The sequence below is a fragment of the Dendrobates tinctorius genome, unplaced genomic scaffold, assembly GCF_039654945.1.
Source record: "Dendrobates tinctorius isolate UK_male_01 unplaced genomic scaffold, ASM3965494v1 ptg000083l, whole genome shotgun sequence".
NCBI classification, from domain to species: domain Eukaryota; kingdom Metazoa; phylum Chordata; class Amphibia; order Anura; family Dendrobatidae; genus Dendrobates; species Dendrobates tinctorius.
In genome coordinates, this window is record NW_027361751.1 from 1,757,262 (window position 1) to 1,773,633 (window position 16,372).

General features: G+C 42.9%; 1 protein-coding gene across 1 annotated transcript in view; it reads left to right on the forward strand.

Moving 5' to 3' along the window:
* MCCC2 (methylcrotonyl-CoA carboxylase subunit 2) overlaps positions 1-16,372 on the forward strand; it is a 170,613-nt gene that overhangs the window by 131,558 nt on the left and 22,683 nt on the right. Inside the window, exon 16 of the mRNA XM_073584048.1 lies at positions 9,571-9,656. Coding sequence (XP_073440149.1) covers positions 9,571-9,656 — 86 coding nt within the window. The remainder of the gene's footprint in view (positions 1-9,570; positions 9,657-16,372) is intronic.

Genomic DNA, 16,372 nt, shown 5'->3' on the forward strand with positions numbered 1-16,372 from the left:
GTTAGGGCTATGTCTAGGGTTAGGGCTATGTCTAGGGTTAGGGCTATGTCTAGGGTTAGGGCTATGTCTAGGGTTAGGGCTGTGTCTAGGGTTAGGGCTGTGTCTAGGGTTAGGGCTGTGTCTAGGGTTAGGGCTGTGTCTAGGGTTAGGGCTGTGTCTAGGGTTAGGGCTGTGTCTAGGGTTAGGGCTGTGTCTAGGGTTAGGGCTGTGTCTAGGGTTAGGGCTGTGTCTAGGGTTAGGGCTGTGTCTAGGGTTAGGGCTGTGTCTAGGGTTAGGGCTGTGTCTAGGGTTAGGGCTGTGTCTAGGGTTAGGGCTGTGTCTAGGGTTAGGGCTGTGTCTAGGGTTAGGGCTGTGTCTAGGGTTAGGGCTGTGTCTAGGGTTAGGGCTGTGTCTAGGGTTAGGGCTGTGTCTAGGGTTAGGGCTGTGTCTAGGGTTAGGGCTGTGTCTAGGGTTAGGGCTGTGTCTAGGGTTAGGGCTGTGTCTAGGGTTAGGGCTGTGTCTAGGGTTAGGGCTGTGTCTAGGGTTAGGGCTGTGTCTAGGGTTAGGGCTGTGTCTAGGGTTAGGGCTGTGTCTAGGGTTAGGGCTGTGTCTAGGGTTAGGGCTGTGTCTAGGGTTAGGGCTGTGTCTAGGGTTAGGGCTGTGTCTAGGGTTAGGGCTGTGTCTAGGGTTAGGGCTGTGTCTAGGGTTAGGGCTGTGTCTAGGGTTAGGGCTGTGTCTAGGGTTAGGGCTGTGTCTAGGGTTAGGGCTGTGTCTAGGGTTAGGGCTGTGTCTAGGGTTAGGGCTGTGTCTAGGGTTAGGGCTGTGTCTAGGGTTAGGGCTGTGTCTAGGGTTAGGGCTGTGTCTAGGGTTAGGGCTGTGTCTAGGGTTAGGGCTGTGTCTAGGGTTAGGGCTGTGTCTAGGGTTAGGGCTGTGTCTAGGGTTAGGGCTGTGTCTAGGGTTAGGGCTGTGTCTAGGGTTAGGGCTGTGTCTAGGGTTAGGGCTGTGTCTAGGGTTAGGGCTGTGTCTAGGGTTAGGGCTGTGTCTAGGGTTAGGGCTGTGTCTAGGGTTAGGGCTGTGTCTAGGGTTAGGGCTGTGTCTAGGGTTAGGGCTGTGTCTAGGGTTAGGGCTGTGTCTAGGGTTAGGGCTGTGTCTAGGGTTAGGGCTGTGTCTAGGGTTAGGGCTGTGTCTAGGGTTAGGGCTGTGTCTAGGGTTAGGGCTGTGTCTAGGGTTAGGGCTGTGTCTAGGGTTAGGGCTGTGTCTAGGGTTAGGGCTGTGTCTAGGGTTAGGGCTGTGTCTAGGGTTAGGGCTGTGTCTAGGGTTAGGGCTGTGTCTAGGGTTAGGGCTGTGTCTAGGGTTAGGGCTGTGTCTAGGGTTAGGGCTGTGTCTAGGGTTAGGGCTGTGTCTAGGGTTAGGGCTGTGTCTAGGGTTAGGGCTGTGTCTAGGGTTAGGGCTGTGTCTAGGGTTAGGGCTGTGTCTAGGGTTAGGGCTGTGTCTAGGGTTAGGGCTGTGTCTAGGGTTAGGGCTGTGTCTAGGGTTAGGGCTGGAATTCGAATTGGGGGTTTCCACTGTTTAGGTACATCAGGGGCTCTGTAAATGCAATATGATGCCCGCAGACCATTCCATCAAAGTCTGCATTCCAGAACGTCACTACTTCCCTTCCGAGCCCCACCGTGTGCCCAAACAGTGGTCCCCCCCACATGTGGGGTACCAGCGTACTCAGAACAAATTGGACAACAACTCTTAGGGTCCAATTTCTCCTGTTACCCTTGTGAAAATAAAAATTGGGAGCTAAAAGATCATTTTTGTGGAAAAAAAATGATTTTTTTATTTTCACGGTTCTACATTATAAACTTTAGTGAAACACTTGGGGGTTCAAAGTGCTCACCACACATCTAGATAAGTTCCTTGGGGGGGTCTAGTTTCCAAAAAGGGGTCACTTGTGGAGGATTTCCACTGTTTAGGCACATCAGGGGCTCTGCAAACGCGACATGACACCCGCAGACCATTCTATCAAAGTCTGCATTCCAAAACGTCACTACTTCCCTTCCGATCCCCACCGTGTGCCCAAACAGTAGTTTTCTTCCCAATATGGGGTACCAGTGTACTCAGGACAAATTGGACAACAACTTTTGGGGTCCAATTTCTCCTGTTACCCTTGTGAAAATACAAAATTGGGGGCTAAAAGATCATGTTTGTGGAACAAAAATGATTTTTTATTTTCATGGCTCTACGTTATAAACTTCTGTGAAGCACTTGGGGGTTCAAAGTGCTCACGACACATCTAGATAAGTTCTTTAAGGGGTCTAGTTTCCAAAATGGGGTCACTTGTGGGGGTTTCCACTGTTTAGGCACATTAGGGGCTCTCCAAATGCGACATGGCGTCCTATCTCAATTCCAGCCAATTCTGCATTGAAAAAGTCAAACGGCACTCCTTCCTTTCTGAGCTCTGCCGTGTGCTCAAACAGTGGTTTAGCCCCACATACGGGGTATCAGCGTATTTGGGAGAAATTGCACAAAAAATTTTGTGGTTCATTTTCTGTTTTTACACTTGTGAAAATAAAAAAAATGGTTCTGAAGTAAAATGTTTGTGAAAAAAAGTTTAAATGAAAAAATTTTAAATGAAAAAATTGAAAAAAGTTTAAATGAAAAAATGTTTATTTTTTCCTTCCACATTCCATTCATTCATGTGTAGCACCTGAAGGGTTAATAAACTTCTTGAATGTGGTTTTGAGTACATTGAGAGGTGCAGTTTTTAGAATGGTGTCACTTTTGGGTATTTTCTGTCATATTGACCCCCCAAACTCACTTCAAATGTGAGGTGGTCCCTAAAAAAAATGGTGTTGTAAATTTTGTTGTAAAAATGAGAAATCGCTGGTCAACTTTTAACCCTTATAACTTCCAAAAAAAAAAAAAATTATGTTTCCAAAATTGTGCAGATGTAAAGTAGACATGTGGGAAATGTTATTTATTAACTATTTTGTGCGATATCACTCTCTGATTTAAGGGCATAAAAATTAAAAGTTTGAAAATTGCAAAATTTTCAAAATTTTTGCCAAATTTCGATTTTTTTTTTTTTTAACATATCAGCGCAGTTCATATCTAAGAAATTTTACCACTATCCTGAAGTACAATATGTCATGAGAAAACAATGTCAGAATCAGCAGGATCCGTTGAAGCGTTCTAGAGTTATGGCCTCATAAAGTGACACTGGTCAGAATTGAAAAAATTGGCCTGGTCACGAAGGCAAAAACAGGCTCAGGCGCGAAAGGGTTAAGAAGGATTAGATGATGATGAATAATTCAAACAAAACAAGTCTGTAGGGTCTGATTACATGGACTCACCAGCAGCACTTGACCACCGCCAATTGGTAAACATTTGCAGATCGACGGTCGTTTAATAGCCTTTTTACACAGCCAGACCGCTGTAAATAATGCGCACTGAGCAGTATGTAATTTATCACTCGGTGAGTATAGACTGCCATTTTTCTCGACATTAAAGGCCCTTTTACATTTAGCGATGCACCAGCGATCCCGACAACAATACGACCCGGTCAGGATCGCTGGTGCATCGCTAAATGATTACTAGTGAGCTGCCACACAGGCAGATCTCACAGCGATGCAGCAGCGACGCAGCGGACGATACTTACCTGTCAGACGCGGCGATCCTGACGTCCTACCACCCGCAACCACACGTTGCTCGTTGGCGCCACAGGAAGCCCAGCAGGAAGCGCCCGACGAGAAATGGAGCCGGCCGATCTCGCGCGATCAGCGACAGAAAGCGGGGGAGCGATCGGAGGTAAGTATCACACATAGCGATATCGCTAGCAATATCGCTATAATGTCACAAAATCGGTGACGTTATAGCGATATTGCTAGCGATATCGCTATGTGTAAAACCCCCTTAAGACCTTAAGAGACCTGATTACACATTGGGTGATTGGCAGCTTGTTTCCACTGATAGATTATTGTGAAATGCGCAGTCTGAAAAACACATGTTCATAGTAATCTTTCCGTGTAAATGCAACTTTACATAAGTTTCAGAATTGTAGAAAGCTGTAGTGTACATAAAACACTGGTGTATTCCAAGGCGGCACATGTAGTACATGAACGTAGCAGTACTATACACTTAGCACAGGTGGTAAACATACTATATTCCTTTTTACATGTACTGTGTGTGGTACAGGTAAAACTTGGTAGAATGCCCTAAGTACAGATACAGTGCACTATATTACAATTATATATACACATGTAAAATGCAGTAAATTACATGAACAGATAGAAAACAGTACATGTAGCACATATTGAGAATACAATGCAGACAGGTGAAGAGCAGTACATTATGTGCAGCACAGGAAGAGAGAAGTTTAGGTCGTTACAGAGCAGTAAATTACAGATAGTACAAGTGCTTTAGAGCAATATATTATATACGCAACAATGAAATTGCAACACTAAGAAGGAAAGTTGGGGAATTATGGAAATGACAGAATGGATAGACAGGTTAATGTTATGCAAATGATGAAAAAACTGAAACCAGCATTTTAAAAACATCTTGATTTATTTAATATCAATTAAGTGCGACACACATGCCTTGGCATGCTATGAATGAGGTTAGTAATGATTCATGAATGTTCTGGCACTCTGAACACTTGGGCCCGCACATCATCAAAATCCGCTGCTGACGGCCCCCTTTACAATTGCCAACTAATAACATCCCAGGAGCCATTTTTCAAAACAACGCCAGGTCACATGTTTCTCATGCTACTATGAGTAGCATGTGTTGCTTAAGAAAGCTACTAGGGCCTGCAGGAATGTAATGTGTGTGCTTGTTTTGAGATCAAGTCTGAGGTGCTACAGGCCATGGTAACACGTTTAGGCCAATCAGGCTACCAGTAGCATCAGCAACGTGCAGCCTGGTGTTGTCATTGAAAAATGGCATGACAATTATGGAACATCAGATCCACTATCACTACATTGAATACAGCACTAGAACCACCATCAGCACATGAATGCATCACCATAGTCAGACAGCATATGAATACAGCACCTGTAGTCTATAAATGCATCATTCCATCAATGCAGCACCATAACCACCATCAGTTCATGAATACAGCATCAGACCCACAATCAATGCAGGAATACAGCACCTGAATCACCATCAATACAGGAATTCAGCACCGATACCACGATCAGTACATAAATGGGGCACCAGCACTGCCATCAGTACATGAATGCAGCACCATAGTCACAGACAGCATATGAATACAGCACCTGTAGTCTATAAATGCATCATTCCAACAATGCAGCACCATAACCACCATCAGTTCATGAATACAGCATCAGACCCACAATCAGCACAGGAATACAACACCGATACCACTATCAGTACATAAATGGGGCACCAGAACCGCCATCAGTGCATAAACTTTTGGCCACAGAAAACATTAAAGTTCAGTGTGCAGGGAAACAAAGAGCCCTGTAAAAGCCAAACGGTGCAACATTTGTAAGGAAACGCAATTGCAAAAATTATTTTTAACCCCAAATTACAGCCCCTTCTAATGCTATTGCTGTGCTCATCTGGATACATTAGAGGTAACCTTAAACTCTTGAAGATAAGATCATGCAGAAGTTCTCCTTTGATATAAATATTTTCCAGCATGTGAACATTGCCATTATTGTCTTATCTATATCTGAAATTCTTGTCACCTTATTAAAATTTATCATCAAATCTCACCCTGGTTAGTCAATCTGTGGCAGTAATGTCATTGTGTGCACGAATTTAATTATTTAAGGTGATAAATAATGTACAAATGTCTCCATGGTTGATTGATATGATAATTGTAATTGATGCTATACAGAACACAACCGCGGGGCAAGCTTCTTTATTTTTTTTTTTTTCTTGATTATGAAAGCTCTTCACTTAAAGCAGATCTGTCACCAGAATACAAGCGGTGTACATTACTAAGGGATCTTTTAGTCTTGTTACAATTGGAGTACTTACTTCGTAGACCCATACCAGAATTACTTTGTAATTCTGTTATAAAAAAAAAAATTATAAATTTAACACCTTAACAGCATGGTCGAATTTTTTTTTTTTTTGCATTTTTATTTTTTCTTCCTTTTTCCAAGAGGCATACATTTTTCATTTTTCCATCCAAATAGCTGAAAGAGGGCTTGTTTTTCACAGGAAAAATTGTAGTTTTAAATGACAATACATTTTACCACGTAATTTATTAAAATATGGGAAAAATTCCAAGAGCAGTGAATGTGGAATAAAAGCAATTTGACCACATTTATTGTGTTTTTACGACGCTAACTGTGCTGTAAAAATGACCTGGCTAAGCACATTTTAGGCAATACCAAATTTTTATCTTTTTAATTTATGGAATAAAAATTAAAACCGCATTTGCGTCACAATTTCATGATGCCAGTAAAGCTGTGTGGGCCTTGTATTATGCACTGTGAATTCTAGTTTTTTTTATTGGTACCATTGTACATACAATGATCTGATATTTTTGGGATGAGGTGCAGTGATCGAAAAGCAACAATTTTTCTGATTTTTCACTTTTATTTATGGCATTTACTTTCAGGATGAACAATTTTTTATATTTTGATTGATAGGATTTATATTTGCTCGGCCGTGCCGAATATGCCATTAGCTTTTTCTTTTCTTTTTTTTTTATTTTTTATATATGTATTTTAAAAAAGCGTTTCACCGTGTTTCTTAAGGTACCATTACACATGGTGATGCTCCAGCGATCCCGACAACGATACGACCTGGTAAGGATCGCTAAATGGTCGCTAGTACGCTGTCAAACAGGCAGATCTACTCACCGACGCAGAAATGATATGGCGATCCGTGTAACGACCTCGGCGGTTGTTGGGACCTTGTCACACAGCAGCTTTTCTGACGACTCCCGTCTGCGTCCCTGAGTTCTGCATCGCCAACGAGGTCGCTCGTCGGCGTCAAACACAGCGATGCGCGCTGGCCAGCGGGACACCAGTTATCAAAAAATGGCCCAGGACATTTGAGCACAATCAGTGAGATCGCAGCGGGGGGCCGGTTGCCGCTATCTGTCACACGTAGCGAGATCACTGGCGCGGTCGCTGTTGCGTCACAAAATCTGTGAAGTTTCTGCGATCTTGCTATGTGAAACGGGGCCTTTAGTTACCTTATGGACCTTGAATCTGTTTGATTGCTTATACTATACACTGCAATACTGAGGTTGGGTTTCATACAAGTACTAGATGGCGTAGACGTTGACCATCAAACCCCATGCTGCCATGGCTGCTTTTTGCCACCACGTGATCTTATTGCAAGGGGTGGAGGTGATGACCCCCTTACTGCCGACACCAGGATTGCACCACTTAGAGACTGTGGACAGAGATGTCTTGTGTTGGGGAGGGGCAAATATTAGGCAGGATTATATAGCCATATTATTTAGATATTTGATCATTTAGATCTATTTGATGTTTTTTCTGAAATTTGGTGCCAGGCCCCCTGTAATATGTGTATATGAAGTGATGGATGCTGCAACCAAATCTCTTTAAATGAATGTTTAGCCCTGTGTAGGAGAACGTGCAGAAAACCCTGTAGAAGTGCCACCATCCCTAGAACGTGCAGAAAACCCTGTAGAAGTGGCACCATCCCTAGAACGTGCAGAGAACTCTGTAGAAGTGCCACCATCCCTAGAACGTGCAGAGAACCCTGTAGAAGTGCCACCATCCCTAGAACGTGTAGAGAACCCTGTAGAAGTGCCACCATCCCTAGAACGTGTAGAGAACCCTGTAGAAGTGCCACCATCCCTAGAACGTGCAGAGAACTCTGTAGAAGTGCCACCATCCCTAGAACGTGCAGAGAACCCTGTAGAAGTGCCACCATCCCTAGAACGTGCAGAGAACCCTGTAGAAGTGCCACCATCCCTAGAACGTGCAGAGAACCCTGTAGAAGTGCCACCATCCCTAGAACGTGCAGAGAACCCTGTAGAAGTGCCACCATCCTAGAACGTGCATAAAACCCTGTAGAAGTGCCACCATCCCTAGAACGTGCATAAAACCCTGTAGAAGTGCCACCATCCTAGAACGTGCAGAGAACTCTGTAGAAGTGCCACCATCCCTAGAACGTGCATAAAACCCTGTAGAAGTGCCACCATCCCTAGAACGTGCAGAGAACCCTGTAGAAGTGCCACCATCCCTAGAACGTGCAGAGAACCCTGTAGAAGTGCCACCATCCCTAGAACGTGCAGAGAACCCTGTAGAAGTGCCACCATCCCTAGAACGTGCAGAGAACCCTGTAGAAGTGCCACCATCCCTAGAACGTGCAGAGAACCCTGTAGAAGTGCCACCATCCTAGAACGTGCATAAAACCCTGTAGAAGTGCCACCATCCTAGAACGTGCAGAGAACTCTGTAGAAGTGCCACCATCCTAGAACGTGCATAAAACCCTGTAGAAGTGCCACCATCCCTAGAACGTGCAGAGAACCCTGTAGAAGTGCCACCATCCCTAGAACGTGCAGAGAACCCTGTAGAAGTGCCACCATCCCTAGAACGTGTAGAGAACCCTGTAGAAGTGCCACCATCCCTAGAACGTGCAGAGAACCCTGTAGAAGTGCCACCATCCTAGAACGTGCATAAAACCCTGTAGAAGTGCCACCATCCCTAGAACGTGCAGAGAACTCTGTAGAAGTGCCACCATCCCTAGAACGTGCAGAGAACTCTGTAGAAGTGCCACCATCCCTAGAACGTGCAGAGAACTCTGTAGAAGTGCCACCATCCCTAGAACGTGCAGAGAACTCTGTAGAAGTGCCACCATCCCTAGAACGTGCAGAGAACTCTGTAGAAGTGCCACCATCCCTAGAACGTGCAGAGAACTCTGTAGAAGTGCCACCATCCCTAGAACGTGCAGAGAACTCTGTAGAAGTGCCACCATCCCTAGAACGTGCATAAAACCCTGTAGAAGTGCCACCATCCCTACAACGTGCAGAGAACTCTGTAGAAGTGCCACCATCCCTAGAACATGCAGAGAACCCTGTAGAAGTGTCACCATCACTAGAACATGCAGATGGCTCAGCTCCACTAGGAATGAAGATGTACAGGAAGGTGGTGGAAAATACTGCTTTCTTCTGTTTCTTTTATCTTGGTGAAACATAGTTTACTTCAGTACAGTAATTTCTGTAATGTAATAATGTTTATTGCACAAATGTAATTTAAAGCTCATGCGTTGTCTCTCCTGACATGTCTGATTTTGTAAATGCTTTCAGTCCCCATAAAATAATAATTCAGGGGCATCGGCTCTTCAGACCTTGCATGACGTGTCCTTGCACTGCCTGACATTTTCCAGTCTGCTCAGTGTCTAGACACCACACTGATGCTAGCACGCCATTGTCAGTTTATTCAGCACATTTCCAGAGGAATAATGGCACAACAGAGATGATGCAGATCTCTGATTTTATACAGATTGCATGTATTTATTAAGAGAGGTGCTGGGAGGGCTGACTGGGAGTTGTTAAGCTTTTTTTTTTTTTGTCCCTTCTGTTATTTTGTTTGATGCTATTTAGCATAAAGTTCAGTTTTTCATCACATTGTGTCATATTAGTTTTCAGAGGAGGAAGAAGCTGCTCTTAAAGGTCCAATAATCAAGCGATTTGAAGAGGAAGGGAACCCATACTACTCCAGTGCCAGGTGAGACGATATGTAAACCCACATCGGACACCACAAGGTCCAGCAACCCAGAAGTAGCAATCACAGCAGGTCCTAAGGTCAGGTATTACTGTTTGTCCTCTTGGCAGATGGATGGCATTACAACAGAATTGGGGAATGTTCACACTGAAATTAAGGTATCCATTCAGCTACAAAAAAAAGTATTTCAAGGCGAAAATATCTGCATAAATCAATCAACATGGAATTTTAGTTGCAGCGTACACTTGTATAGATTACCTAGCCAAAGAAAAAAAGATGATTAAAAGGCTTTTATTACTAATATAAAAAAAGACTTTATTATTTGGAACCATAGATAAAAATGCTACATATCACCAATTAAGGGAATAAGGGGAAGTAAACATACACATATGTATTTTGTGATTACACATCTAAAAAGACGCACATATCCAGCACCTGGAGATATAAACTGTACAACTCCAATTATATGGCTATCCAAAAAATGGCAATTTTACTGAAAATAGTACATCAACCTCAAAGTGGACAATACAATATTATATCCTACAACTGATTTAGAGAACTCATATTATAGATATCTCTTATATTATGCCTCCACCGCCAAGGAAAAAGCCGTTATACATAATAGACGTTATCACTTATAGTAGTAAATCTATATGGTGTGGTACCTAAATGCAGCCACTTATACTGGCTAATAACCCATAATGTTTTCTATAATACCGCCAGCAAGTGGCCGCTAAACATCCACACTATAATGATTATCACCGGCAATAGCCTCTATATACAGAAAACAACATCCACACCATAATGATTATTATCAGCAATAGCCGCTACATATACAGAATCAACGTCCATACTACAATGATCATTACCGGCAGTGGTGGTCGAGAGGTACTCCGGTGCCTGGATAGCGCGTCCGCCCCGACGCGCGTTTCGGACCTGCCTTTTTCAAGGGGCCTGGCCGGTATATAAACCAGCGTCCTTAAATAGTGTGCCCGGACGCCGCAAAAGTGGCGTTACCGGAAGTCATGCCCGCGGCCCGGAAATGACGCGCTCCGTCTCAAGGCAACCACAACACCGGTCCGCACTGGCGTCACACAGTGGGAGTGGCCGGGGCGGGCCTACCCCACCATGTAGAGACGCCACATGCAGACAGGGCAGCGTTGACAAGGGGACAGGCGTGTACAGGGCCGTTTGGCACCGACCCACAGCTACACAGAGCACACACATGTTGTACACATACGAAAAGCATATTTTTTATCACCCATTAATATACACATACATACCAATTATATATAGGATCAGCAACCATCTATGGGGACAATATCATGTATATTTTTTATAAAATGCAAAACTTATTTCACCATAAACAATAATCATTGCATATCATTATTAATCTAAGGATATATATAATAAACATCATGATCCTTGCTAACTTCTTCATTTCTTGGCAACGATTATTCACCCACAATGGGCTGGATTATATATGATGTCCATAGATATATGGTTCACTTTATCCATCCTTATAGATCCCAACACTAAAGTAATAAAATAAAACATTAAAAGAATAATTAAAATAGTGATATCACAATTCATAGGTGATGTTTACCTACAGAGCAGTGTTCATAGGAATGGGGCATAACTGATGTTTTCATTGAGTCCAGATGGATGGACTGATCCAATTGTCCATATCCATCTGGACTCAAGTTGGGCCAACTTCTTAGAGATCCCACCCCCACGAATCCCTGTCTCAACCATGTCGATGCCCCTCACCCTAAGAAGGCTGCCATCGCAGCCATGATATCTCCGAAAATGGCGGGGAATGGTCTTTAATGATGTTATATCTTCTGCGGTCGCTGCTGCCTCTATGCCCAAAACATGTTCCCGCACTCTAACCTTTAGCTGTCTGGTAGTCATACCCACGTAAATCATATTACATGGGCAGACAGCATAGTATATTACATTTTTGCTGGTACATGTAATATGTTTTTTTATTTTAAACTCCCGAGATCCATTTTGGGTAACAAAAACTTCGGTGCGATCAATGTTTGGGCAAGCGATGCAGCGACCACACGGAGTGCTACCACAACGACCAGCCATTTGATCTAAGAAAGTGACCATTGGCTCACCCACATAGTGGCTTTGAACCAACTTGTCACGCAAATTCCTTGATCTTCTGGCCGCGACAGCAGCCCTATCCGGCAGGAGACTCGACAAGACCGGATCAGCCTTCAATATGTGCCAAGATTTATCAAGAATCTTACGCATACGCGGGAAGTGTGAATGATAATTAGTAACAAACCTCACTTTACCCGACTCCTTGCTAGATCTTGTACCATATAGGAGTGTATCTCTTGACGAATATCTGGCCCTATTGAATGCCTTTTTGATCATTCGGTTACTAAAACCGCGTTCAAGCAGCCTTTCCTTTAAATCTTCCGCCTGCCTGAAAAAATCTTCATTGGTCGAGCACAACCTGCGTAATCGCAGGAATTGTCCGGTGGGAACCGACTGGACCATATGTCCCGGGTGAGAAGATGATGCATGGAGCAACATATTGGTGGCAGTTGGCTTACGGAAAATATCCGTTTGTATCTCACCCCTATGATCTTTCTTCAAAACTATATCTAGGAAATCTATTGACACCGGATCATATTTATAAGTAATGTAGATGTTTAAATCATTACTATTTAAGGATCGCATAAAGGACTCAAGGTCATCCCTAGACCCCTGCCAGATCAACAGTATGTCATCGATGTACCGCGTCCAGGACAGGACGCGGCACATCGGCACCTGCCGATCCGGCAGGGAGAGGTCTCTCTCCCACAGCCCCAGGAACAGGTTAGCATAAGCAGGGGCAAAAGACGCCCCCATAGCTGTTCCCTGGAGCTGCAGGAAGAAAGACCCCTTAAAAACAAAAAAATTATGCGTCAATGTAAAACGTAATAGTTCGATGACCAACTCTTTAATTTCCGCAGGTAAATTAGACATACCAAGAAAAAATGTTGTAGCCCTAATGCCATCCTCATGCCTGATGCTGGTGTACAGGGATTCAACATCTCCTGTCACCAGCATCATATCATCTTCTAAATGCAAGCCATCCACTCGCCTCAACAGCTCACCCGTATCTTTTAGAAATGATGGCAACCCCTCCACTAGCGGTTGCAGTTTGGAGTCTATCCACCTATTTACATGCTCCAGGTAATTACCTCTACCCGATATAATGGGCCGGCCTGGGGGCGTCTGTGCGTCCTTGTGGACTTTACGGAGTAAATAGAAAGTCGGAATAGTTGGTTCCACGACAATCAGGGCATCAGCCAACTCCTTAGTGATGCTTCCTGCTTCCCTTGCTTTATTAATAATGGTGTGTAATTGTAAAGAAGAGGCGGACAAGGGGTTAAATGTGAGTTTTTTTATAACAGATCTTATCTAGCTGGCGAAAGGCTTCTTATTCATATAACACCTTTGGCCAAACTACCACATTGCTCCCCTTGTCCGCCGGTTTGAAAACTACATCCCTTAAGTCTTGAAGGACACGCAGACGACCCCGTTCTTCTTTTGTAAGGTTATCACCACGAATGTATTTTGGAATTTCCAAAAATTCTTTGCTTACAATTTGTACAAACAAGTCCACATTGGGACATGATGATATAAGGGGAAACCTCTTAGATTTGGGCCGTATCGAGTGTAGAACCTTACCTCCCTCTGTAACACTGTGTTCGGTGGCTAGATCCTCCAATGTCTGCAACGCTATTTGTTCTTCCTCTGTTGGGAATAAATTGGAGAGGTTGCCATCAAAGAAATGTTTTTTATAAATCAATGAACTGGCAAACAGATGTAAATCCTTAATTGCCAAAAATGCATCAAAAGATGCGGATGGAGAAAATGAAAGGCCCTTCTCCAATAACTTCAAATCAATCGCGTAAATTTATGATCACTAAGGTTAATTACCTTGTTACCATATCTAGTAGATACGGGGGAGCGATCATGACATCTATATGGATGAAACGTACGTTCTCTTTGATTCCGTCTCATCAATCCTGATCCGGTAGTCATAGATGACCCTGATCTTTCTGACATGTCACTTAGAGATGAGACTGACGTTTGAGATGGAGTACGACCTAATTGATGGCCATGTGATGGAAACTTCCTCCATAAATATACTGTATTATTTTCGTAATCTCGACGATCACGATTAATTTTATTTAACTGTGTAGCCTGAATCTTCTTTACCACCATTTCCAGGGTCTTATCCATATTACTGTGAAAGGATTTCAATTTTTCAACCGTACCAATGGATTTGAGTTGTTCTTCAAGATTTTGAATAGATCCATCCAATTGAGTAATAATTTTACTATTGTGCTCACTTAAAAGTTGCATAAGGGATCTAGAACACTCATTGCATACATCTTCCCACCGAGACACAAATCCGCTGTCCTCCACCGGAAACGTAGGGATTACCCGGACTCGCAGGCCCCTAGGGATAATTTTCTTATTCAAATATTTCTCCAAAAATGTGTGATTCCACCAAAGTTTGGTTCTTTTAACTACCATGTTTTGTAGTACCACCGTACGATCATCCCATTTCCCATCACTGCTCTGCTGTTTGTTGGACCCTTCTCCCCCAAACACCTGGTCGATATGTGAAAGCCAGGCTTTCTCCTTGGCCTGGAAATCCATGTCACACAAGAAACCTGTGCAAAACACAGTAACAATTAGATAAATATACCAAGTATGACTAGGACACATGGTAACAATTTATTATATATAATTCATTAGAGTCCCCATGTGTCCACTCGGATTAATTATGCCTATCACCAAATATAACATATCCAAAGAAAAAAAGATGATTAAAAGGCTTTTATTACTAATATAAAAAAAACTATTATTTGGAACAATAGATAAAAATGCTACATATCACCAATTAAGGGAATAAGGGGAAGTAAACATACACATATGTATATTGTGATTACACATCTAAAAAGACGCACATATCCAGCACCTGGAGATATAAACTGTACAACTCCAATTATATGGCTATCCAAAAAATGGCAATTTTACTGAAAATAGTACATCAACCTCAAAGTGGACAATACAATATTATATCCTCATATCCTACAACTGATTTAGAGAACTCATATTATAGATATCTCTTATATTATGCCTCCACCGCCAAGGAAAAAGCCGTTATACATAATAGACGTTATCACTTATAGTAGTAAATCTATATGGTGTGGTACCTAAATGCAGCCACTTATACTGGCTAATCACCCATAATGTTATCTATAATACCGCCAGCAAGTGGCCGCTAAACATCCACACTATAATGATTATCACCGGCAATAGCCGCTATATACAGAAAACAACATCCACACCATAATGATTATTATCAGCAATAGCCGCTACATATACAGAATCAACGTCCATACTACAGTGATCATTACCGGCAGTGGTGGTCGAGAGGTACTCCGGTGCCTGGATAGCGCGTCCGCCCCGACGCGCGTTTCGGACCTGCCTTTTTCAAGGGGCCTGGCCGGTATATAAACCAGGACGCTGGTTTATATACCAGCCAGGCCACTTGAAAAAGGCAGGTCCGAAACGCGCGTCGGGGCGGACGCGCTATCCAGGCACCGGAGTACCTCTCGACCACCACTGCCGGTAATGATCACTGTAGTATGGACGTTGATTCTGTATATGTAGCGGCTATTGCTGATAATAATCATTATGGTGTGGATGTTGTTTTCTGTATATAGCGGCTATTGCCGGTGATAATCATTATAGTGTGGATGTTTAGCGGCCACTTGCTGGCGGTATTATAGATAACATTATGGGTTATTAGCCAGTATAAGTGGCTGCATTTAGGTACCACACCATATAGATTTACTACTATAAGTGATAACGTCTATTATGTATAACGGCTTTTTCCTTGGCGGTGGAGGCATAATATAAGAGATATCTATAATATGAGTTCTCTAAATCAGTTGTAGGATATGAGGATATAATATTGTATTGTCCACTTTGAGGTTGATGTACTATTTTCAGTAAAATTGCCATTTTTTGGATAGCCATATAATTGGAGTTGTACAGTTTATATCTCCAGGTGCTGGATATGTGCGTCTTTTTAGATGTGTAATCACAATATACATATGTGTATGTTTACTTCCCCTTATTCCCCTTAATTGGTGATATGTAGCATTTTTATCTATGGTTCCAAATAATAAAGTCTTTTTTTATATTAGTAATAAAAGCCTTTTAATCATCTTTTTTTCTTTGGATATGTTATATTTGGTGATAGGCATAATTAATCCGAGTGGACACATGGGGGCTCTAATGAATTATATATAATAATTGTTACCATGTGTCCTAGTCATACTTGGTATATTTGTATAGATTACCGCCTGGTCTTTCCACAGTTTAATGTTTGCAGATGGGTTTATTAAAGTGGTATATTCATCGGATTTGCCATGTATGGCATATAGGAGCGAGTCTGAGAGGTCAGACACATCTTTCTCCACAGCCCTTCTTCTGTTTTGAATGGTGCCGCAGCAACCATAGCAATATACTGAGAGCAATGGTCGAGGTCCAAGCTACATATATTTATTACTACCTTGGGATCATATGTCAGACTCCTCTCCCAATGCAGTTTGCACCAGATTCATCACCAGGGAGCATGCCATTGTTTTCTGCCACTTTTCTCACACTGCGCTGAAGTATTCTACATT